This window comes from Lithobates pipiens, unplaced genomic scaffold (assembly GCF_037356315.1).
Source record: "Lithobates pipiens isolate NorthernLeopardFrog02 unplaced genomic scaffold, aLitPip1_a1.2 Scaffold_8, whole genome shotgun sequence".
NCBI lineage: Eukaryota > Metazoa > Chordata > Amphibia > Anura > Ranidae > Lithobates > Lithobates pipiens.
The window spans coordinates 456,098,633-456,123,291 of record NW_027507903.1 but is presented as its reverse complement, the minus strand read 5'-3'; the positions used below and the strand labels follow the sequence as shown (position 1 = coordinate 456,123,291).

Genomic DNA, 24,659 nt, shown 5'->3' with positions numbered 1-24,659 from the left:
CAGGAGCGTGCCGCCGCCGGCGCGCTCCCGACCCGGTCCTGAGCTCTGTGACCATAGCCGTGGGACCAGCGGACCCGATCACCGCTGGTGTCCCGCGATCGGGTCACAGCTGAAGAACGAGGAGAGGTCCATGTAAACAAACCTCTCCCCGTGCTTCCTAGTGTGGCTGTCACCAATGGTCTGTTCCCTTTTATAGGGAAGGACGATCAGGCCACACTCCCCTACAATAAAAAAAACACATAACATCATACATAACCCCTACACTGCCCCCTAGGGGTTAACTCCTTCACTGCCAGTGTCATTTACACAGGAATCAGTGCATTTAAATAGCACTGATTGCTGTATAAATGACAATGGTCCCAAAAATGTGTCAATGTGTCCGCCATAATGTCGCAGTCACAATAAAAATTGCTGATCGCCGCCATTACTAGTAAAAAAATAAAAATAATAAAAATGCTATAAAATTATCCGCTATTTTGTAAACGCTATAACTTTTGCGCAAACCAATTAATAATCGCTAATTGTGATTTTTTTTTACCAAAATTATGTAAAAGAATACGTATTGGCCTAAACTGAGGAAAAATTGTTTTTATATATATTTTTGGGGGATATTTATTATAGTTAAAAGTAAAAAATATTGAATTTTTTTCAAAATTGTCGCTCTATCTTTGTTTATATCACAAAAAATAAAAACTGCAGAGGTGATCAAATACCACCAAAAGAAAGCTCTATTTGTGGGAAAAAAAGTACGCCAATTTTGTTTGGGAGCCATGTTGCACGACCTCGCAATTGTCAGTTAAAGCGACGCAGTGCTAAATCGCAAAAAGGGGCCTGGTCCTTTGGCTGCAAATTGGTCCGGGGCTTAAGTGGTAAAGTTAAAATCAATATTTTTTCTAGAAAATTACTTGGAACCCCCAAACATTATATATATTTTAGCAGAGAACCTAGGGAGTAAAATGTCAATTGCTGCAACATGTTATGTCATACTGTATTTGCCCAGTGGTCTTTCAGATGCAATTTTTTGTGAAAAAACACTTCACATGAATAAAAAAAAAGAAAAAGTAAAGTTAGCCCAATTTTTTTGTTTTAATGAGAAAGATGATGTTACGCCATGAGAATCGTGAGAGAATTGCAATCAATCTTCTGAGCAAAAAGATTGTGATTCTCATTTTAGCCAGAATCGTGCAGCTCTAGAGTATATCTCTAAACACTGCAGAATTCATTCTGCTGCTTCTGTCTTCTGTCAGATCATCAATAAACACCAATGACCCAGTGCCACTGGAAACCATGCATGCCCATGTCATCAACTGCCTCCGCTATGTTTTACAGATGACGTTGTGTGCTTTGGATCATGAACTGTTCCAAGCCTTCTCCACACTTTTTTCTTCTTTCTTCATTCTGGTACAGATTCGCCTTAATTTCATCCATCCAAAAAATGCTTTTCCAGAACTGGTCTGGCTTTTTTAGATGTTTTTGACAAAGTCTAATCTGGCTTTTCCATTCTGCAGGCTTATAAATTGTTTGCACCTTATGGTGAACCCTCTGTATTTGCTCTTGTGAAGTCTTCTCTTGATTGTAGACTTTGACAGTGATATGCCCACCTCCTGGAGAGTGTCCTTCACTTGTCTGGATGTTGTGAATGGGTTTTTCTTTACCATAGAGAGGATGCTGCAATCGTCCACCACTGTTGTCTTCTGTGGACGTCCAGGCCTTTTTATGTTGCTGAGCTCACCAGTGCATTCGTCTTTCCTGAAAACGTACCAAACTGTTAATTTGGCCACCTCCTAATGTTGCTGCCATCTCTCTGATGGATTTGTTTTGCCTGTTTCATTTGCATGGACAGCTCCTTTGAACACATGATGTAGGTTCACAGCAAAAGATTCTAAATGCAAATACCACACTTGGAATCAACTCCAGACCTTTTACCAGCTTAATTGACGAAGAAAGCCCACACCTGGCCATGAAACAGCTTTTGATTCAATTGTCCAATTACTTTGTGGTCCCTTGAAAAAGGGGATAGCTATTCTTAAGAGCTGTAATTTCTAAATCCTTCCTTTGATTTGGATGTATAAACTCTCAAATTAAACCTGAGAGTGTACACTTTCAGCCCATATCCATTATATAACTATAGCTTGAATATGTTTTAGTAAATATCTGAAAAAAAAATATTGTGCCTGTGTCCAAATATATATGGACCTAACTGTATCTGGCCACATGTAAAATAATCTACATAGGTGTCCCAGTCAGCTGATGGTAGCAAATCAGCGACTTGAGGTGCTCACAGGGCTGGAGGAGATGTATAGGTGGTCTGCCCCCAAGCTGATATCACTTACGCCCTATACCCATGAGATCTCAGAACTTCTCCTCCAGCCCTTTGAGCACCACCAGCGGCCCTGATTTGCTACTATCGGCGGACCGATACACCTATGCAAATTATTTTGCATGTGGCCAGATATGTACTGTGAGTTCTAACATTTTTTTAAACTGCCCACTAGATGGTGCTTTAAACCCTTTCTATATACACATACACACAGGAGCAGTGAAGAAATTGCATGCAATTCGAACAGAAATCCCACTGCATGCATTCAATTCTTTGCAGTGCGATTGACACCAATTATTTTTGTACCGATGCAAATCGCACAGCTAAATTTCGGTACTTGGTATCGGCGAGTACTTGACGTAAAATATCAGTACTCTCCGGTAAAAAACTACAGGTCCTTCTCAAAAAATTAGCATATTGTGATAAAGTTCATTATTTTCTGTAATGTACTGATAAACATTAGACTTTCATATATTTTAGATTCATTACACACAACTGAAGTAGTTCAAGCCTTTTCTTGTTTTAATATTGATGATTTTGGCATACAGCTCATGAAAACCCAAAATTCCTATCTCAAAAAATTAGCATATCATGAAAAGGTTCTCTAAACAAGCTATTAACCTAATCATCTGAATCAACTAATTAACTCTAAACACCTGCAAAAGATTCCTGAGGCTTTTAAAAACTCCCAGCCTGGTTCATTACTCAAAACCGCAATCATGGGTAAGACTGCCGACCTGACTGCTGTCCAGAAGGCCATCATTGACACCCTCAAGCAAGAGGGTAAGACACAGAAAGAAATTTCTGAACGAATAGGCTGTTCCCAGAGTGCTGTATCAAGGCACCTCAGTGGGAAGTCTGTGGGAAGGAAAAAGTGTGGCAGAAAACGCTGCACAACGAGAAGAGGTGACCAGACCCTGAAGAAGATTGTGGAGAAGGACCGATTCCAGACCTTGGAGGACCTGCGGAAGCAGTGGACTGAGTCTGGAGTAGAAACATCCAGAGCCACCTTGAACAGGCGTGTGCAGGAAATGGGCTACAGGTGCTGCATTCCCCAGGTCAAGCCACTTTTGAACCAGAAACAGCGGCAGAAACGCCTGACCTGGGCTACAGAGAAGCAGCACTGGACTGTTGCTCAGTGGTCCAAAGTACTTTTTTCGGATGAAAGCAAGTTTTGCATGTCATTCGGAAATCAAGGTGCCAAAGTCTGGAGGAAGACTGGGGAGAGGGAAATGCCAAAATGCCTGAGGTCCAGTGTCAAGTACCCACAGTCAGTGATGGTCTGGGGTGCCATGTCAGCTGCTGGTGTTGGTCCTCTGTGTTTTATTAAGGGCAGGGTCAATGCAGCTAGCTATCAGGAGATTTTGGAGCACTTCATGCTTCCATCTGCTGAAAAGCTTTATGGAGATGAAGATTTCATTTTTCAGCACGACCTGGCACCTGCTCACAGTGCCAAAACCACTGGTAAATGGTTTACTGACCATGGTATTACTGTGCTCAATTGGCCTGCCAACTCTCCTGACCTGAACCCCATAGAGAATCTGTGGGATATTGGGAAGAGAAAGTTAAGAGACGCAAGACCCAACACTCTGGATGAGCTTAAGGCCGCTATCGAAGCATCCTGGGCCTCCATAACACCTCAGCAGTGCCACAGGCTGGTTGCCTCCATGCCACGCCGCATTGAAGCAGTCATTTCTGCAAAAGGATTCCCGACCAAGTATTGAGTGCATAACTGAACATAATTATTTGAAGGTTGACTTTTTTTGTATTAAAAACACTTTTCTTTTATTGGTCGGATGAAATATGCTAATTTTTTGAGATAGGATTTTTGGGTTTTCAGGAGCTGTATGCCAAAATCATCAATATTAAAACAAGAAAAGGCTTGAACTACTTCAGTTGTGTGTAATGAATCTAAAATATATGAAAGTCTAATGTTTATCAGTACATTACAGAAAATAATGAACTTTATCACAATATGCTAATTTTTTGAGAAGGACCTGTATATCGATGTAACCCTAAATAAAGGAATTAACCACTAGAAGGAGTTCTCATTGGCTTAGTGCATTAGTATGTCTTCCAATTAACAACTGTTTGTGTAAGATATATGCCATACATGGAGAGCATTTTTTTTTAGAAAGATTTGCACAGAGAGGGAAGAAAAGCATGAAGCAGAGTCTTGATATGTAATGGGAAGTACTCTGCATACTTTATAAAATCACAAATTATACTGTGATGTTTGGGGAATTCACTAAATTGTAGTAGCTCTGTCCAGTGAGTTCACGCCAGACAGGAACTTTGTTTCAGGGCTTGATAGCCCACTTTTCTAAAAAAACAAAAATAAAAAGTTCCACAAAATAAACGGTTGCCCTTGCAGGGGTTTCCAACACCACTTCCAAGCATTATGTAAAGCCCGGGGGCCACATGCAGCCTGCGGAGCCCTTTGATGTGGCCCGTGACCACCTGTTCTGGGATAGTGGGTTGGCAAGCCCAGATCGCAGGTTGCCAGCCTACCATCCCAGAGCATTAGTGTTGTGAATTAAGCCAGACGGTAGAGGAAGCTCGGCTTTGGGGAGAGCAGAGTCGCATAAGCCAATGCTTCCAGTATAGAGCCTGCTCCTGTCACAGGCGAAGTGATACCAAATGCACTCTGCCAAGGACAGCAACAGCCGGAAATACTAAATGGATGACTGTTATTGAAGGTACATTTATTAATAAAATCACATTGTATATATGGGCATATCTGTTCTGCAGTGGTTACTGGGCTGCTTTCAAACTGACCCACAGTGCAGTGCAGTGCGCCTGTGGGTTACCAGTACTGCGCCATAGACTTCTGTTATTACCTGCGAGTTTGATGCACTTTCAGAAAGTGCACCAGACCTGCAATATATAATAGAAGTCTATTGTCCGGCGGAATTGGTCCGGCAAACAATCCGCCGGACTTTATAACGAACGAACTTGGCCACACACGGACGCTCCGAAAGTCCGGCAATGACGTACAGCATGTACGACGGGACTAGAAAAAGGAAGTTCAATAGCCAATAGCTTCCTTCTCGTACTTGCTTCAGAGCATGCGTCATTCTTAGTCCGCTGGACTAGCACACTGATGAACTGATTGTCCGCTGAAAGCCAAGTCCGGCGGACAAATTTTGAGTCAAAACTACTTTCTAAGTCTGCTGGACTTTATGATGAAAAAGTCAGCTGGAGCCCACACATGATCGAATTGTCCGGCGTACTGTGGACAATTCGATCGTGTGTATGCGGCATAAGGCAAAGTGCAGCTTATCCGAAGGACAGTCAGAGATGCACTGTGCTACTCCAGCAGTGTAGGTAAACCTTAGCGCATCAGTGTGAAAGAAGCTTCAGGCCTCTTTCACATGATCAGTCCGATTCAATCAGACCCTCCATTCACCTCTATGGAGCGGCAGATGTAAATGGGCTTGTGTCCGTTTACACCCATCTACCTCCAATCCGATCCCCTAAAAAAAAAAAGAGGCATCCGTCAGCTTCCATCTGGGTGGATCGGATCAGTGGGCCCATAGAGTAGAGCGGGCTGTGTCCGTCGTCCACTCTGCATATGCGGAATGGACACGGGCCTCTCATCCGCCCCCAATCCACTCGTGGCCCGCGACCGGTTACCAAGTCGCTTAAGTGGCCCTCAATCTTCAAAAGGTTGGGGACACCTGATGTAAAGGTTACTCACATAGATGTTCAGCATTCCTCCTTCAATACTGTATAACACACAGGTGTTTCCTTTAGCCTCTTTGCTCACTTCCACAGCACCACTGCTCAGGCCTCAAAATTCAGACCTGTTGACTGGTCCTCAGACCAGTTCACAGTACCACTGTTTTTGCATGCAATCTGTGCACCTCTCTCCTGCATTCTCAGCATCAATCTTAGCTCTCGGCTGCACAGGGCTTACATGCTGACCTGGGCAGGGGACCTCCTGTCTCCTGGGTGGAGCCCTGGACTATTGCCAGACCCTACATTATAAAGGCTGTGCACGGCCTACACACGCATTCTTTTTTCCCCAGTAGAATATGGACACTGGGGTAGAGGCTTCTTCCTTCCCAAGGACTCTGGACTTAAGACTCCAATCTGGGGATCTGCTGGACCCTCTCAATCTGCGTCTTTAAGATCCCTGTTACTTTTGCCCATTTCAACCCAATGGCAGGGCACAGCATTGTCGCAATACATAGCAGCAAGGATATGAAAACATGAATACATATTCTGGAGTTTTGGAGCCTGAGATGACCCAGCCACTGAACAGTATGTGTGAAGTTAGCAAGCAGTCACATTAACAAGCAAAAAAGGACTCACTGTTGTAGGAAGGAGTATTTGGAGCTTTCAGAATTAGTTTCAATCAACTGCAACAATTAGTTAGAGGGAATGGGGTGCTAAAAGCCTGGAGAGGGAGTTTAATACACAAAATGCTGTGTGTGGTCCTATCCATACCCCATGCCCACTGTCTGCATCTTTTACAGCTAACACCATATACTTTTATTGCCGCATCAATATGCCACTTCAGTCAGGCTCTTGAAAAGCACCAGCACAGCAAAGTTCCAAGGGGCATAAATTATTTCCTAAACAGAATACATAATTAATGAAGAACCAGCAAGGATCACGGCAGTGATTACATCCTCACTTCTCTTGTTCTGTCATTTTTTTTCACGGCAGCTTTAGATAAACTGCCAACTAAGCGTCGCACATGTTGTATGTTAGATCACCCAGGCATTATGTGTAGCTGTCAGAATTGCATCTCTTGGATTAACTCTTTAGAACCCCATTTGTCCTCCTTGAGGTGGTGCCCCGGCAAACTTAATAAACATGTTATGGAGATGTCCCAAACTCCACCGATATTGGCAAGGATAATTAAAACTATTAATGATGTGCTTCAAATTAAACTATCATTGGATCCTGGAATGTGTCTGTTAAACATAATGGAGGAATCAAGCTTCTCGGAAAATACCTATGTCACAATAGTGAGAAGTTTGTTCCAGGCATGGAAATTAATAGCGCAGAAATGGATCTCCATATACCCACTGGCAGTGGAGGAATGGAAAAATTCACGCAGAATAAGTTGTTTGTGCAGATAATACCTGTACTGAAATTGTTGACTGTGAAATTCTTTTGAGGAAAAGTCATTTTTCAGAAAGTGAAAACTAGTGTACCAAATAATGCGGTACAAGTCGATCTCAGAAATGTAATTCAGCCATGGTACAGGACATTTGTTCTGTAAGACATGCCACTATGCCAGTCATTGAACCGTACCAATGTGCCATAGTTTGAGAGTAATCAAAATGATGCTGGTCACATTTATTTGATTTATTTATAAAGCACTGACATTTTTTGCTGTACTTCACAGAGCCTAGACCAATCACAACTTTAAAGCTGAATTCTAGACATACAGCTAGGTACACAGATGAAATATCCACTCCTAAGATTTACACAGCTCCACTGGATGAACCACTTACAGAAAGTAATATAGTAGTTTTCTCTTTCCACCCTCAGGATGATGACTATACCAGTAATAGAGCAGCAGCAGACTTCTGAGATCATCCCTGCGCTCTCTCCTTACATTAGCATTTTCCTTGTCATTACATTTGCATACAGCACACCTTTGTGCAAGAGACTTCGAGAGGCCGCAATCAAGGCAAATTTAGATACTTACACTAGATGCATTAAAAATGAGATAATTTATTAATAAATACATACCTGCATTTATTTATGTCTTTAAGGGGGAGCTCCAGTCTCCCCCCCCCCCCCCCAAAAAAAATGAAAGTCAGCACCTACAAATACTGTCTGGCTTTTAATATAAAGACACTTTCTTGTCTTGACAGTGATCCACCGCTGCCCTCACCTGAGCCAATTCTTCAATGGGCTTCAGGTTCAGGCACTGGCACCCTAACTAAGAGGAACCGCAATTGTTAAAGAGGAGGGGTGGAAACAAAGGGTGTGCCCCCGTGGGAAATTCCTCTTTAAGCTTTAAAGGACAACTGTACTTTTCATACAGTTGAGTGCAGCCTGTAATGTTACATACATACCTATCTCCCCATTCCAGCAATATTCTCTGTATGGCCTTACCTGGTGCCATTGAGCCTTTCCTCTGAAAATGTCTGGATCCTCTTCATAGTGTACATGTGTGAAGCTGACCCATTCATTCCAAAGTCGTGGTCATGGTGGCCTTCAACAGTCTAATGGAGTATGTTCCTTGTTCAGAAATGAATGGGGCCACCGTCAATAGATACTATCTACTAAGTACATAGTACATAGATATATGCAAACCTATCTATTATAGGTACTATTTGACTAATTACTTGCCAATTTAAGTAAAAGCCAGGATGTTTTTTTGGTTCTGTAAAGAAACTAAAACATATAAAGGGAATCCAAGACAAGGCAACATTCAGATCATGGTGGGATCTGAGCCCAGAATCCCCGATGGCAAAAGTTTTAGTCGCTTAGTTGATTTGCTGGCCACATTTACTTAGCTAACGTATAGATTGTCTAGTGAACACTGAGGACATTCACCTTAGTTTGAGGGGCCCAACGTATGTAATGTACAGCTAGGCTTAAAGAGTGCAGAAGTTAGAAATAAATAACATACAACATATTGTATAAAGTGTGGTGGTCAAGAGTATGTAACATACAACATGGCTTGTAGGATGCAGGATCAGCAGCATGATGCATACAATACGGGAGTGGAGATGTCAGAGCTCTGGTGTCAGTGGCAGTAGGCATTCTGCAGTGATAGATGTCAGTGAGGGCAAGAATGCACTTGGCACTGCTGTCAGGGGTAACTTATTTGAGAGGATAGGCTACTTGTCCTGTCCCACCAGCTCTGGCTCTGCCAAGGGAGGTCAGCTTTAGAACTATACAGATTCTGATGGTCCCTCCATAGTTTGTGCATATTTGTTGGTAATACAGTATACTGTTATATTACACCCACTTAAGTCTGCATACCCAGACTGCTAGCAGAGCAGGATAATAAAGCAGAGGTTTCAACATAATTTCACTTTCAGATTCTATACCTTGAGCCTCAGCGTGCTTTGTGTGGCTATAATATTTGATCTTGTTTAATGCTAAGGGTAGCTAGTAGACTTGGGATTGTATAAGACCATTGGTCTAGAAGGGCTTGAGTTATAAATCGGACCCTGAGTGCCTTATGGTGTACACTAGCTCTTGACAGCATTATGGATAGACTGAAATGTAGATAATGCACACCGTACTAGTGACTTTGAGAAATGGGACAATGATCCACTGCATCGAGAGAAAAAATCAATGAACCTTAAGACAATTCCCGAGCGGGGTTGAAGCTCAGGTCCTTTCCTTCCCTGCCTCTTTCAAAGGACTATAAATGCATTGATTTTCATTATACCACTGTACACTCAACTTTCATTTTTCACTCCTTTGAGGGAAAGCATCTGGTGGGTTTATTAAAGGCAAAGATTGAATAGGAACAATATTCGTTGTCAGCTGAGAAGAGGTATTGCAGGTGACTCTATCTCATCCCATAATATAAACCTCTGGAGAGTTCTGTTTTTCTTTTCAAAGATTAATTCTGACAATGATCTTGATTAGTCCTTGTGCATTAAAGATGTAGCTCCATTCAGAACTGCCATTGTCTTTGTTCACTGCTAAGTGCTTTTTTTTTCTTCATTTAAATTTTCTTTTTATACGTTTTTTTTCTTGATTTTATTCTATTTTTTGGCAGCCCGGAGTCTGCATTATTCAGATAAAGTAAAAATAGTTTAAACAGTGGAGAAACACTTTGACAACTTTTCAGGGGTAAAAAGTTTTAGAGGTCTTTTCTTCCCTGGTTCAGGCAAGAAAACGCCTTCTAGAGGAATTAAGCGAACAAACCAAATGTATATGTAAATTTGCCCTGGTTTCCAAATTAGTTTACAAACAGACTAACAAAAATGGAAAAGTACTAGCTAGACTGTCACAAGGCAGAAGAGCTAACATGACTGTTACATCGTACACGCCAATACTGGTAAGAACGATCATAAAACAGAGGATATAGTTATTCAGTTTACTAAGTACTACGATTGATTATATAATTTACACTCTGAGAAATCAGGGGACTCTTGTCCTTTGGACCGGCACTGTTTCATCTCTAAATATCTGATGACTCACAGTATGCCTTCAATTTCTCCATGCCAAAGAACCGGAAGAGAGTTAATTACTTAAAAACAAATGAAACCAGGAAAAAGCCCAGGCACGAACAGGTTTCCCTTTCAATATTATAAAAGCTTCTCTGACATCCTTATTCCTCACTACCTATGGCCTTTCAAATTCTTAGCCCAAAACCCAACCCCTAAAAATGCTTGAAGAAAGGAAAGGATGCTACTCTAGTTCAAAACTACTGCCCTATATCTCTCTTAAATGTGGATATCAAATTATATGTGAAAGTGCTCACAAACTGCTTGCTTCCCCTATTGCCATCACTAATCTCACTAGATCCGGTCAGATTTATTCTATGAAAGGACCCCATGACAACACTATCATTGCTATCAATATCCAACATTTGTTGACCCACTCCAACACCGAAGGCTTTTTTTTTCTCCATGGATGCAGAAAAGGCATTCAGCATTGTGGCCTGGGATTATTTGTAGGCAGTTCTCTCCTCTCTTCGCTTGGTAGACTTTATGCGTACAAGCATCCACAGCCTCTACTTTTGTCCCCAGGCCAGGGTGCAAGTTAACGGCCACCTGTTGGACGTCTTCTCCATCCAAAATGAAAACTAGATGGGTGTCCACTATCCCTGATCATTATTGTTCTAACTTTAGAACCTTTTCTTCGCTGGGTCCAGGCTTATAGAGAAATAGGAGGTGTCTACATTGGCGACAGGGAATTTCAATGACGACATTCTATTATTTAATTCTGACTCCCTGACCACATTGCCCAATCTTCTCAAAGAACTGAAGCTGTTTGATTCTCTTTCCAGATTAGAAAAAAATCTCACAAGAAGCTTACGCACTGAGCATGAACTTGGCACACACTTTGGTCATGCCAGGCTGAGTTTCCATTTGTTCAAAACTTGGGGGCTATTGCCTTTCTTGGGTTCCAGCTTCCTACCACCCTTACAGAACCCATCACATGAAACTTTCTGCCTCTCCTTGCTTGAGGCAATGGGATAAAGCCATTCTCTCCTGGTTCTGCAGAGCCTTTACTTTAAAAATGAATATTTTGCCAAGGTTTTTTTTGTATGCCAAGCCGTTCATATTTGATTACCCACAACTTTTTTTTTACAACACTTCGAAATGTATTCAGTACCTTTATCTGTAAATGCTGGATCCCGAGATTCTGTTTGAAACATCTCTTCACCTTTAGGCACAAAGGTGGCCTTGGGGTCCCGACATCAAACGATTTCATAAAGCATGTCTCTTAACCAGATTAATGTGCTGGCATTTACATGCCTCAACAAAAGACTGGGTTTCCATTGAGCAGCCTATGGCTAAGAATACCTTGACCTCCATACCCTGGCTTACCTTGTCTGAGTTCTTTAGCCACCTGGTGTCTCATCCCTTGATTGGACTGACTTTGTGTTGTTTTTGTGAACTACCAAAGATCAGCCTTTATCTCCACAGCCCCGTGCCCCATGACTCCTTTTCCGAATAACTCAGAGTTCCCCAGGCCTACAAGGCTTTTATTTGTGGTATCATTTTAAAAAGCCCGCAAACACTTTGCTGAAAACAAGCAGACTAAGGACATGGATTACGAGAACCATGTCCTGTGGCCTGATGAGACCAAGATAAACTTATTTGGTTCAGATGGTGTCAAGCATGTGTGATGGCAACCAGGTGAGGAGTACAAAGACAAGTGTGTCTTGCCTACAGTCAAGCATGGTGGTGGGAGTGTCATGGTCTGGGGCTGCCTGAGTGCTGCAGACACTGGGGAGCTACAGTTCATTGAGGGAACCATGAATGCCAACATGTACTGTGACATACTGAAGCAGAGCACAATCCCCTCCCTTCAGAGACTGGGCTGCAGGGCAGTATTCCAACATGATAATGACCCCAAGATGACCACTGCCTTGCTAAAGAAGCCGAAGGTAAAGGTGAAGGACTGGCCAAGCATGTCTCCAGACCTAAACACTATTGAACATCTGTGGGGCATCCTCAAACGGAGGGTGGAGGAGCGCAAGGTCTCTTAACATCCACCAGCTCCGTGATGTCATCATGGTGGAGTGGAAGAGGACTCCAGTGGCAACCTGTGATGCTCTAGTGAACTCCATGCCCAAAAGGGTTAAGGCAGGGCTGGAAAATAATGGTGACCACACAAAATATTGACACTTTTTGCCCAATTTGGACATTTTCACTTAGGGGTGTACTCACTTTTGTTGCTAGCAGTTTACACATTAATGGCTGTGTGTTGAGTTATTTTGAGGGGACAGCAAATTTACACTGTTATACAAGCTGTACACGTACTACTTTACATTGTAGCAAAGTGTAATTTCTTCAGTGTTTTCACATGAAAAGATATAATAAAATATTTACAAAAATGTGAGGGGTATACTCATTTTTGTGAGATACTGTATAAAGTGCGGTGTGTCACCATGTTTCAATCTGTAATCTCATCAATGGAACAATTCAATACAAACCTTATGGAATGATACATTTTAAGAGGACATACTCATTGGTTTGGTCTGTGCGGTCAGCATACTATGAATCTCTAAGCCCTTGTACACACAGTCGGAGATTCCGACAACCAAATCCGTCGGATTTTGTCTGATGGATTTTGTCCGAAATTGTTGTATACACACGGTCGGACAAAGTTGTCAGAAAATCCGACGTGATGACATTATTTTGTTACGACGGGACTATGTTCACGCTAGTAGCCAATAGCTTTGGTGTAGGAATTTGATCTGAGCATGCGTGGCACTTTGTCCGATCGGAATTCTCTACACATGATCGGAGTATGTCCGATTGGAGCATTTTGTCGGAAAATATTTCCGGCAAGTTGGAAAAGTTGGTCCGACGGATATTCCGACGGAAACAGTCCAATGCAGACCACACACAGTCGGAATATCTGACAAAATGCTCCGATCGGACACATTCCGATGGAATCTCCGACCATGTGTACAAGGGCTAAGAAGGGAGATTATACTTCTTTGCAGGCTGGCTTAACCACTAGCCTGCTGTGCACTTTTACCCCCTTACTGCCCAAGCCAATTTTCAGCTTTCAGCTCTGTCACACTTTAAATGACAATTATCCGGGCATGCTACACTGTACCCATATGAAATTTTTATAGTTTTTCTTTCACACACATAGAGATTTCTTTTGGTGGTATTTAATCATTACTAGGTTTTTTTTTTTTTTTGGCCCGCAGCAGAGAAATTCACCTGACTGATACTCAAGGACTGCTTTTTATGATAAGATTTAAAAAAATAAAAAATAATACTAATGATGCTGATGATGATATGTCAGGAATTTATATCCCTGGTTACCCAAAATAAACATATAAGAAAATATATGCAAATGAACACTGCTCCATGTGGTTCAACTCAGCTCCCATTCCAGACCCTTCAAAAATTCCTCAAAAATGCACCTCAAAAGAAAAACACAAACACCCATCTGAAAGTGATATGGCAGTAGGTTAATGGATGATTAATAGAAGATCTTTCCTAATCCCTTGGGGGTAAATTGGAGGATTTAAAAATGAAAAAGGTTTTAAAAAATAAAGTTTAAATGGCCTGCACGATATGCAAAGATTGCCCAACTGCTTCTTCAGATACAAATAGAAAAAGGTTAATTGCCCTGTACCAGTTAAAATAAGCTCTTGCTGCAGTATTATAACTGCCAACTGCCGAAGGAAGACATGACATCACATAACTTGACAGAAGACACACAGAAAAATGTATGCTTGTAAAAGTTACAAAATAATTAAGGGAGAAGGGTTATTTAAAGGAAGGGAGGTGGAGGGGGAATTGGGGATGATGCCACGAATTGGACTTTATGAAGTAACCCTTTGTAGGCCTTATGCTGAGAAAGGCAATGTGAAATGTCGAAAACGCGATGGGTTTGAGCACTGGGCTTGTTGATTTGGCAAAGGTGAGTTACTTATTATCTCTTCATTGGCATCCTGCCCTCTCTTCTTGGTTTCTTTTTTCTCCTTGGTCTTGTTCTCCAGATTTTTATTTTTATTTTTTGTAAAACACAGTACTTAATTAATGGATATGCTACTCGGCCTGTGTGACATGCAATTTGACATTTTAAAGCTAATGTTCAACTGAATGCACATTGTCTCGTCTACTGTTATAGTTGTGTTGTTCCTCATTGAACTAAAAATGTATCTCAAATTTTTTTTGGATAGGGTGGTGAAGGGTTAGGTTATTCATTTAATTTATTTTGTCAAGTTTTTATTGTTGTCTGTGTACCCATTGGGGAGATTCATTCTGCTATTTGTACTGGCTACCATTGTCACCAAGAAAGAAAGGATACCTGTTCCAGAGACAATTGTCTAAGAGGGGAATTCCTCAAATTATGGATGATTTGCTCTAACTTTCTGTTGTGTCTCTAGGATGGGAAATGAAGATAAAGTTCCCCAATGGTACATCGAGAGAGAACAAAACCTAGCCGGAGTTTTACCCTTCCCTACTTTATCCAGAACTAAACATACTCTTTGTTTATAGAATTTTAAAAAGCCCTTAAAAGTCTACAATTACAAAACATTTTTAGGTGAACTGACCCCTGATAAACTACTGCTTGCCTACAGTTGATGTAGTCCTTTTTTTTTACGTGTAAAAATCCCTGAATGAAAAAGAACCCAAAGTGTATCAGTGTAATTTATATTTTCCAGAAATCAACAGAGCAAATGAAGAAGGTCCCCACAATTATCCTAACGGTTTCTTACAAAGGAGTGAAATTCATGGATGCCGCAAATAAGGTGAGGACTATGTTCTTTGCTTTCACTCCAAATTCCAGTATCTCACTATCATACTGAGTTGTGGATCCATAAAAGCTCAATGTAACTCTGTTGCTAGGATAGCAAAATGCAATTGGCAGTCCTATGTAAAGGAAAATTTGAAATACTTAGCTTTCCAGTGTGCAGTGAATATTCACTGTTTTGAAGAGGTATGCACACCACCACTTTCTGACAATTATGGGTATGTAGAACAGTTTTTCTCCCACTGAGTGCTGTGATTTCTTAATTGTGAGTCACAGGACACAAGAGAGTTAATTGTTTCATCTCAACATCTCAAGGTGATTGCACATTGGCAAAAAAGCAAAGCTTGACACTGCCTTGCATAGCCCCTCCCACTCCTAGCATTGCCTCAGTTTTTTGCTTGTGTCTGTGGGTGTTGGACCTGTATCTTTCTCCTGAGATAGTCTTTCTGCTCAAAAGAATTTTGCTACAACTGCTTTTTTGCTGTTTTTCTGCTGAGCCTTGTTGCTCCAGCAGGGGATTTTTTTTAGATTCGGTCCCTACAGATGGTGATATCCCAGAAATACCGTCCTGAACCCTAACAATAAGAATGGGGGGAGGCCTATAAGCTGCATTGGAGCTGGATTCCATATAGGGCACTCACCTTGATAGGCAGTTGCATTGAGTACGTTAGTTGGTGGGATGCTTTACAAGTCCAGGGCCAATGTTTGTTGAGGCAGTACCAGTCCCTGAAGACCCTGCAGGGTATGCCTGAACAGGTGCATGAGGTCAAGCTTAAATGATTTGTTGGCTCTGCTACGTGTGATGTCCCTTGTGCTGTATCCTGCCTCTGTGCATTTAGGGGATTGAGGTGTGGTCAGTGGTTTCTCTGCTGTGCCTGTGAGCTGCAGTGTAATGATTGGTTTGATGGGTGATGCTGGAAGGTAATTTTTGATCTGCATGTTGGTGCTTTGTGTGCCACCCAGATTAGGTCAAAGGATGCTGCCTTTTCCCCCTCTGCCGTATGCTCAGATGCATCCAGCTGGCTTGCTCGTGGCTCTGCTGTGTATGTATGACCCACCTGGCTAAGAGGACACACTGCCCATGCACAGTTGCCATTTTGGAATTTGGCCTTTTTACAGCAAAGCACCATTTGAGTAATACATATACTGCACAGCCGCAAGCAGTATAGGACTCAACTGTACACCAGCCTATTCAGATTCTGCTAGCCTCCCACTCTTTGGTCAGAGCCTTTGCACAAGGGATGGCTCATATTGAACTACCAGTTCACTCCATGCTAATGCTGTAGGATCTCAATCTGGTGTTGTCATTCTTTAAGAGGCCACTGTTTCCATCTAATCAGGATATTTCTCTCTCTTTTCTATACCTTTTCTGTGGCTTAAATTAGGGGAGTGTCTGAGCTTATGGCTTTGTCCTGTAAGGAACCCTTTTATTGTACTTCTCAAAGACAGCGTTGCTCTGTGACCACAACACTTCTTCCTGCCTAAGGAGATCTTGGCATTTCATTTAAACAAGGACATTGTGTTGCTGTTCCTTTGTTTTGCCCCAAACATTCTGAGGAGATTGCTCTCCACTGCCTGTGTGTAGTTAGGGATGTGTGAGTATACCTTTTCAGCCATTGTTTTAATTCATCAATCTGATGCTTTGTTTGTGTTGCAGGAAGGCTACCTGGAAGGGACAGGCTACCCCTAGATCCATAATTGCTGGATGGATTCCACAAATTTTCACTCAGGCAGTTGACCTCAGAGGTAGAGTCCCTGTCCCACCTGTGAAGATACAGTTCACCAGAGGTGTTGAAGCATTGTGGGCTTTTCAACACCCAGACTTGATTTCCCAGGTCTATTAGAAGGCCACTAAGTCATTAATTACCTGGTGGATGTTTGAACCTGAGTGGACATGGCCTCGGATGCATAGTCCTACAGGATGACCTTCTTAGTTATTCACCTTCCTGTTATGTTAACAGGATTGCTCCGGTTGGGCCTATTAGGTGTTATTTGCTTTTGCCCACCCTTGGGACCCTATGGGATTGCTTTTGGTAGTCCCAATGGTCTAATGTACGAGATAAAGAAAATGGGATTTTGACTTTTCCCATTCTTGAAGTACATCACAGGACACAGGTCTCTCCCTTCTGGTTTCAATCGCTATTGCTTGCTGACAAAACTGAGGCAATGCTGGGAGTGGGATGAGTTATGTTGGCCGATGTCAAGCTTTTCAATTTGCCAATCACCTAAAAGAGAAGCATAACCCAGTGGTTTAAGAATTACCTTTTCTGTGACCTGTGATGTACGGTACTCCAAAAAAGGATTTTTCTCTTACATGCCACAATGTCACTACTGTGTCCTTTGGCATACTGTTGATCTTTGTATCAGGTAACCTAAGAATTACAGGGGATACAGAACACATTTGGGCTTGCTCTTTTGTTGTCAGTAGATGCACATGTCCCTTAGATTCTAAAAATTGCCTCCAACTACCAAATTAGACATACTGACTTGAGAATTCTGCCATAATTTGTCTGACTGTGGGCAACATTGACAGCATTCTATTTTCAGTGTCTGTGTAGAAAGGCACCAGAATTCGATTTACTTTAATATTGCAGTGTGGGCTGAATCTGCGTTTAACTGGTCAAACACAGCCTTTTACTGAATTTGATGTTTAAACTTATTTTGATTGACCAGCACTGAATGCAAATGAATAAAAAAAATAATAGCATTTGACGACACCCGTCTACACAATACTTAGACCAGAATTTGGCAGCTAGGGTTCCTTCAAGGGTTGCTAGGGATTCCTTGGACAAAGAGCAATTTATGCCTCTAAGGAACCACTGAAACCAATGTTCTTTTCAGCTGTCTGCTGGTGGGAGGGGGATCATTCTTCCCACTGACCAATACTGTAAACACTGGCATGGGGTGCACAACTGACAAATGAATCAGCCCGTGTTCACACTATAGCAGTCTCAGACATAGCATGTGATTCGAACCCACACCACAGGTGCCGATCACGTGCAATGTCTGTGCGATGTGAGTTCAGCTGTACAGTTGCATGTCTGAACTTGCATTGGATTCACAGAAAAGAAGGTGCAGGGACTTTTTTCCCCCGCACTGGAATCGGATCGCATGGGTGTTCTCACCCATGCGATCCGATTCCTGTGCGAGTTCACAGTTCGCTCTGTGAACCAACCTGGGGGTGTCATTAACATTGTATTGACACTTGCAGTGGTTCACAGAAGGCAATGTTAGAAATAACTGGTATTTATTATTTTAAAATAATGCATGCCATAACGTATTGCAAAAGTACAAAAAAAATTGGAGAAAATATAATCACGTTACAAACCATAATAACAAGTAAATATCAACATTACAAATATAAAACAAAGAATGTATTTGTAATGTCATGTTGATATTTACTTGTTGTTATAGTTTGTATTGTATGTTCTCCAATAACTTTATGTACTTTTGCATAATTGGCAATAAATACCAATTATTTCTACCATTGAGCCTAGGTTCACACTGCAGTGATGCAGGAACCAGCGCGATTACAGCCTCATCCAAAGTCCCAACCCTTTCTTTTTTTATTTGAACTAGTTTATAAATTATTTTTTTTATATATTTTAAAACCTTTATGTTAATAATAAGCTACCATGGCATTTTTTTTTTTTCCTGTCCTGAACAACAAAGAAAATAAATACAAAAACACCATATATTTGCTGCCTAAATATCATCTCCACCACCTCCCTGTACCTGAAAACATATTAGATTAACAGCACTATACAGTGCAGTAAAGCCTGACTGGTGCAGAGCCTCCGACGTTCAGTCTGATTTGGGCACTTCAGGTGATTGTCTCAAAAATACTATTTATTTTCTGTATTTATATAGTTCTGACATTTAATGCCATGAGTAATCATTGCTACCAGTCCCTTTCACCTCCAAATTTACAATTTAAAGTGATACTAAACACACACTGTTTAATTTACATTATTTCTTCTCTTTCTGTATGGCACTGTAATTATTTTAATTTAAAAAAAATGCCTTTTACCTAATCGATATACAGCTGTCATGTGACCCAGCTCTTTCCCAGCCTGTCTGCAGGCAAACATAAGCAGGAGGAGCTTCTAGTCCTCTGCTGCTGATCACATGTTCAAAATAAAATAAAACAGCCTTTGGGATACAGAGTAAAAATAAATATTTAATATCAATAAACTGTTTTAAACCATACAAATACAATACAAATATACAGTTTATTTGAAATCAATTCTTTATTATTTTTTTACAATAACACGGTGTGGGTGGATTTCTGCCAGTCACAGGTGGTGTCACACACCTCCAGCCTGTGTCTTAGAGTAACAGGGAGGAGAAGCCTCCATCAGTCAAGATGTAATATCCCCCATTGTGTTTAGCTGGTTAGTGGGCATGCAGAAGGAGGGAGGGAGTGGACTGTCATTTACCACTGTGTATACGCCACATGTGAGACTATAATCACATGGGCTGCTCAGATGTAATAGGGAGGAAATGCTCAGCATAGAAACTCACTGAAATTTGAGCATGTACAGAGCTGCCAACACTGCTCTGCAAAATCCCCAACTGCATTGGGGACATATTTAAAAGGGGGACATAGAGAACAACAGGATCTACCAGGACTTTTGCAGAATACAGGAAACTAATATCATAGTGACTGAGTGAGTATGAACAGCATGTAATACAGAATTTATTGATTTACTCGGTTTAGTGACATTTTGGGACAAATTTTCTAAAGGCAAATAGACTGTGCAGTTGCTCTAGAGCATGGGTCTTCAAACTATGGCCCTCCAGTTGTTCAGGAACTACAATTCCCATCATGCCTAGTCATGTCTGTGAATGTCAGAGTTTTACAATGCCTCATGGGATGTGTAGTTTCACAACAGCTGGAGGGCCGTAGTTTGAGAATCCCTGCTCTAGAGCTTAGTAAATGAGCAGAAGCTCTGCTAACTGCCACCATATAATTATGTGCAAACAAAAATACTGTCTTTTAAATTTTCCTTGCACCTGATTGGGTATTCTTTGCAAAGTGAAGGTTTACCTCATTTACTGAGCTCCGGAGCAACTGCACTTGCAGATGTCGCAGATGTGCACAGTCTATTTGCATTTAGTAAAGAAACCCCTGTAGGTCAATACCATACTGGAACCAGTTTTAGGAGGAAGCCAATTCCACTACCAATATGTTTTGGGATTGCATGAGGATGTCAGAGCACAGCTAAGCAAAAAGAACATGCAGACATTACGCTGTTAGTGACCCAGGTGAGATTTAAACCTAAGAAAATTAATTTTAGTCGCACTGCAAAGATGATTTAAAGCCGACCAGGCCAATATAAGTGTGACGGATCCTATCCCACACTCCGCTGAGTGCTTCCATCAGTAATACCACTTACTCCAGTCTGACCATCAGAGAGATATATTATTATAGCTGCATTGAATACAAGTCTAGCCGAAAATAACTTGAAGAATCTTGAATCATTTATTTGACAGAATACAGCCTTTTTATACACTTTTAACACAAGGGGTTCGGATAACGAGGTAGGGCTGGCTCATGGATACTTCCCCCTCCCCTCTAGCAACAACTTAAAAGACAATTATATAATTAACATGTTAATTAACACAGCACTTAAGGCAGCCTAGGTGACCAGATAGTCCGTCTCCACAGGCCAATGTGATTAGCTCTTTCAAGGATAATGTATTATTCAGAATTAACAACCAAGAATAGTCTTCGGGCAAGTCCAAGAAAGCAGTCTCTCAAAAATGTAACAAAAAAAGATTAATATAGCAATACCAAATAACAGGGTGAATGTGGACAGAAAAAGGTACTTGCAGCCAGTGTCCACGACAATAAGTATTCATAAATACATAAAAATATATTTTTTAATGCAAGTACCTGACGTTGAATTGGTATCTGCATCAGATTAGAGGATAAGGAAGCAGAATAAGGAGCCAGTCAGATGTGCTGAAGTGCTCATGTTCTAACAACAGACGTGCTGATGAGAGGAAAGAGCAGAGCAGTGGCGGCCCATCCATAGGGGGCACACGGGTGGTGCCCCCCCCCCCATGCGTTCGGCCCCCTAATTTACATGCAGGGTGACGGACACATGGATTTAAATTTTTTTTTTTGGTTTTTTTAAGCATATGATTAGAGTCTGAGGCTCTAATTGGCTTAAAAAAGGGGTAGGTTCGGGGCACAGGGCACTGCGCCCCAAGCCCACCCACTTGTGTGACAATGATGAATTAATATTCACTATTGTTTTCCTGATTTTTCCCCTGGCCAATCAGAAAGCAGTTCCTGAGACCCAATTGGCCAGGGAGTCTTAGGACCGTATTCCCGTCTTTCTCCAGGGGGGATCGCCGCATTCCTGTCCGTCTCCAACGCTGGTTTGCTGCCCCCCCCCCCCCAAATATTGAGCACAAGTGGCCACTGGAGCAGAGTGACAGAGATGAGCTCATCGCTCTCCTCTAAGTCCATCTTCACTTCTGTGTACTATGGGAATGTGCACACAATCACTCACTGTTATCTGTGTATTTTTCTGTTTTCCTGAAGTTTAGATTTAATAATTCTCTAACATATACATTATTGCAGGAAATACTAATTTTATTTTATACTTGCTTTGGATTGAAATTTAACAGACCGGGTAACAGGCACATTAGATGGCGCACAATGCAGGCCCCTGTCTTGCACCGCTATATTATCATTCACAATGAGATAAAAGCATTACCATTACATCCCCGATCTCCTGTTTGCTTCATTAAACATCAAAACACTGCAGTGGGGCATGTTGCATAAAGGGAATATGAAATAATTTGTCATTGCGTAAATGCTCCGCTAAACCACTCAAGGTGAGGGAACGTCACAGCGAGACGATTACAGGCAGAATACAAATGCCTTTTGTGCGACAGAGAGTAGGAAACCTGCCTTGTGCTGGAAGCAGGCGGGTGAGTCAGAGCCCTGCTGCCTCCAGAGACACAGATTCACTGCTTCAATTCACCAGATTATTCAGCCTTCCAAATGCCATTCATCATTGTTATAACGGAAATTGCAGCAGTACCAAAATGAATGTTACTACCATGAAGCATGTTTTGCCTTAGTCCAGTGAGGCTTGTGTATGAAAAGTGTTTACAGCCACCAATCGGATTCTAGCTGTCATTGCTGACTTGTTTTTGATCATGCTAGTGAAGTTGGAACTCCTGACACACATATCTGTTTTTGGGCAATGACTGATTAAAAATAAAAACCAGTACATCTCTCCAATACATGTACATTCACCATATTTTTTGCTTTTAAAACCCCAGCCAATTCTGACATTTCTCTCCTACATTTCAAAATCAGCATTTTTTTTTCGCTAGAAAATTACCCAAACATTATTATACACGTTATTTGCGCAGCGTTTTTTCAAACTAAATTTTTTGGGAAAAAATACACTTTAAAGTGTTCTGTGCAAAAAAATTAAATAAAAAATAAAAAAAATGAAAAGCCAACAGCTACACATACTGCAGCTGCTGGCTTTTAACAATAGGACACTTACCTGTCCTGGACTAAAGCGATGTCGGCACCGCAGCTTATGTTTCCATCAGCTGTCAAGTGCTGCAGCCACTATTGCGGGTAAGGGTACCCGGCAGTGTAGCCTTACTGCTTCATGGCAGGAACCCTACTGCACATGTGCGAGGTGCAGAGAGAGGAGGAGGGAGCCCCAATTGTGTCACTTTTGGGTGGAACTCCACTTTAATGAATTTTAATGAACAAAAACACAATATAATACCTAATTGTTTGGTAAGATATAAGGTATTGCCTCAAACTAGATAATAGGAAATAAGGTAGGGGCGGGCACCATTATCCTTGAACTTGGAATAGTGAAAAGTGGGTGTGTCAGGGGCTACTCCAAAAAATGCCCCACGACAACAAAAGTTGTTGTGGACTATCTCGGTACCCAGGTATTTAGACAAGGTAAATATAAAAATATACATTTATTGAAAAAAGAAACATGAATAAAAGATATTGACAACAAAAATACATACAGTGGTTATTGCACACAGTTACAGGTGCTTCAAAAAGACAACAGGTAAAACCCACTGGTATATGGAGGAGTAAAGATGTAGGTACAAACGTAATCCTCTACAAGGATTTTTAAGGTTTACATACACTCTAACAACTTAAAGGGGAACTGCAGTCTGCTCACATCATTTATAATAAAAATATATTTTCCATTCTGAAGCTTCCCTCCAACCACTTTGCATATTTTTATATGTACTGTGATTCTGTACTTGCCAAATATGCTGCAGAAATCTCCCCCAACTAAGTCTGGCTGCTGTTCACTTCCTGGATTTACAAAGGCATATCTCTAGCTCTGTAGCTCTCACTGGCCCTCTTATGACTCATCCCCCCTCCCTTCCTGGCAAACTGTCATGAGAGTGAGATAGAGCTGTGCTTGATGTCATAAGCCTAGGCTAATGACCAGACAAGAAACAGGAAGTGGGCTGTATAAGGTGTTTACTGGCAGAAAAAAAATATTTTACTATTCAAAGTTAAAACAACAAAGGCAGAAGATTTAATAGTTGGAAAGTTGAAAGAAATACTAAAGGTCCTCTTTAAGCTCCGGAAGGTTTTACCCTCTTCACGACCAGGGCATGTTTTGCTATTCAGCACTGCGCTACTTTAATTGGCAATTGCACGGTCATGCAATACTAAATGCAAATTGAATTTTTATGATATTTTTCAAACAAATATAGCTCTCTTTTGGTGGTATTCTATCAACAATTTTTTCATTTTCTGCGATTTAAATGTAAAAAGACAGATTAATTTTGAAAAAAACAATATTTTCTATTTTCTGTTATAAAACATATCCAATCAAATCAAAAATGTTTTCATAAATTCAGGCCAAAATGTATTCTGCTACATGCCTGATAAAAAATTCCAATAAGTGTAAATTAATTGGTTTGTATGAAAGTTATAATGTTAAAATTGATCAATCCTGATATACTGACAGTCATCTCATTTCTTGATGCCCTAAAATGCCAGGACAGTAAAATTTCCTCCAAATTACCCCTTTTGAGATAGGAGTCAGTCTGAGGCAGTTAGTAAGAAGCAAGGCGAGTTTTTTGAAGTTTTAATTGTTTTACCACAAATTTTTTGAAAACGAAGAAATTTAATAACATTTGGACTTTTTTACAATTCTTTGTCACCAGTGCAGTACAGCATCATCATATGAATAATGTGGCAGTAATCAGGGACACTGACTGGTGACAGTATGTTAAAAAAAAAAACATTCATGATAACTGTTATCACTAGTGTTCTGTGATTGGCTACAGCTAATCACATGGTACAGGGTGCTGTGATTGGCCCTGATACCATGTGATAGCTGTAGGCCAATCACAGCATAGGCAACACACCTTTTATGAATGATTTCATTCATAATAGCTTTGTTGACATTGTGATCATGTG

At 41.2% G+C, this 24,659-nt stretch overlaps 1 protein-coding gene across 4 annotated transcripts in view; it reads left to right on the top strand.

The window, feature by feature from the left end:
• Positions 1-24,659, top strand: part of ANKS1B (ankyrin repeat and sterile alpha motif domain containing 1B) — a 231,398-nt gene that overhangs the window by 189,592 nt on the left and 17,147 nt on the right. For all 4 annotated transcript variants that reach the window (XM_077468446.1, XM_077468445.1, XM_077468448.1 and 1 more), the window contains one exon: positions 15,120-15,206. In XM_077468446.1, coding sequence (XP_077324572.1) covers positions 15,120-15,206 — 87 coding nt within the window. The remainder of the gene's footprint in view (positions 1-15,119; positions 15,207-24,659) is intronic.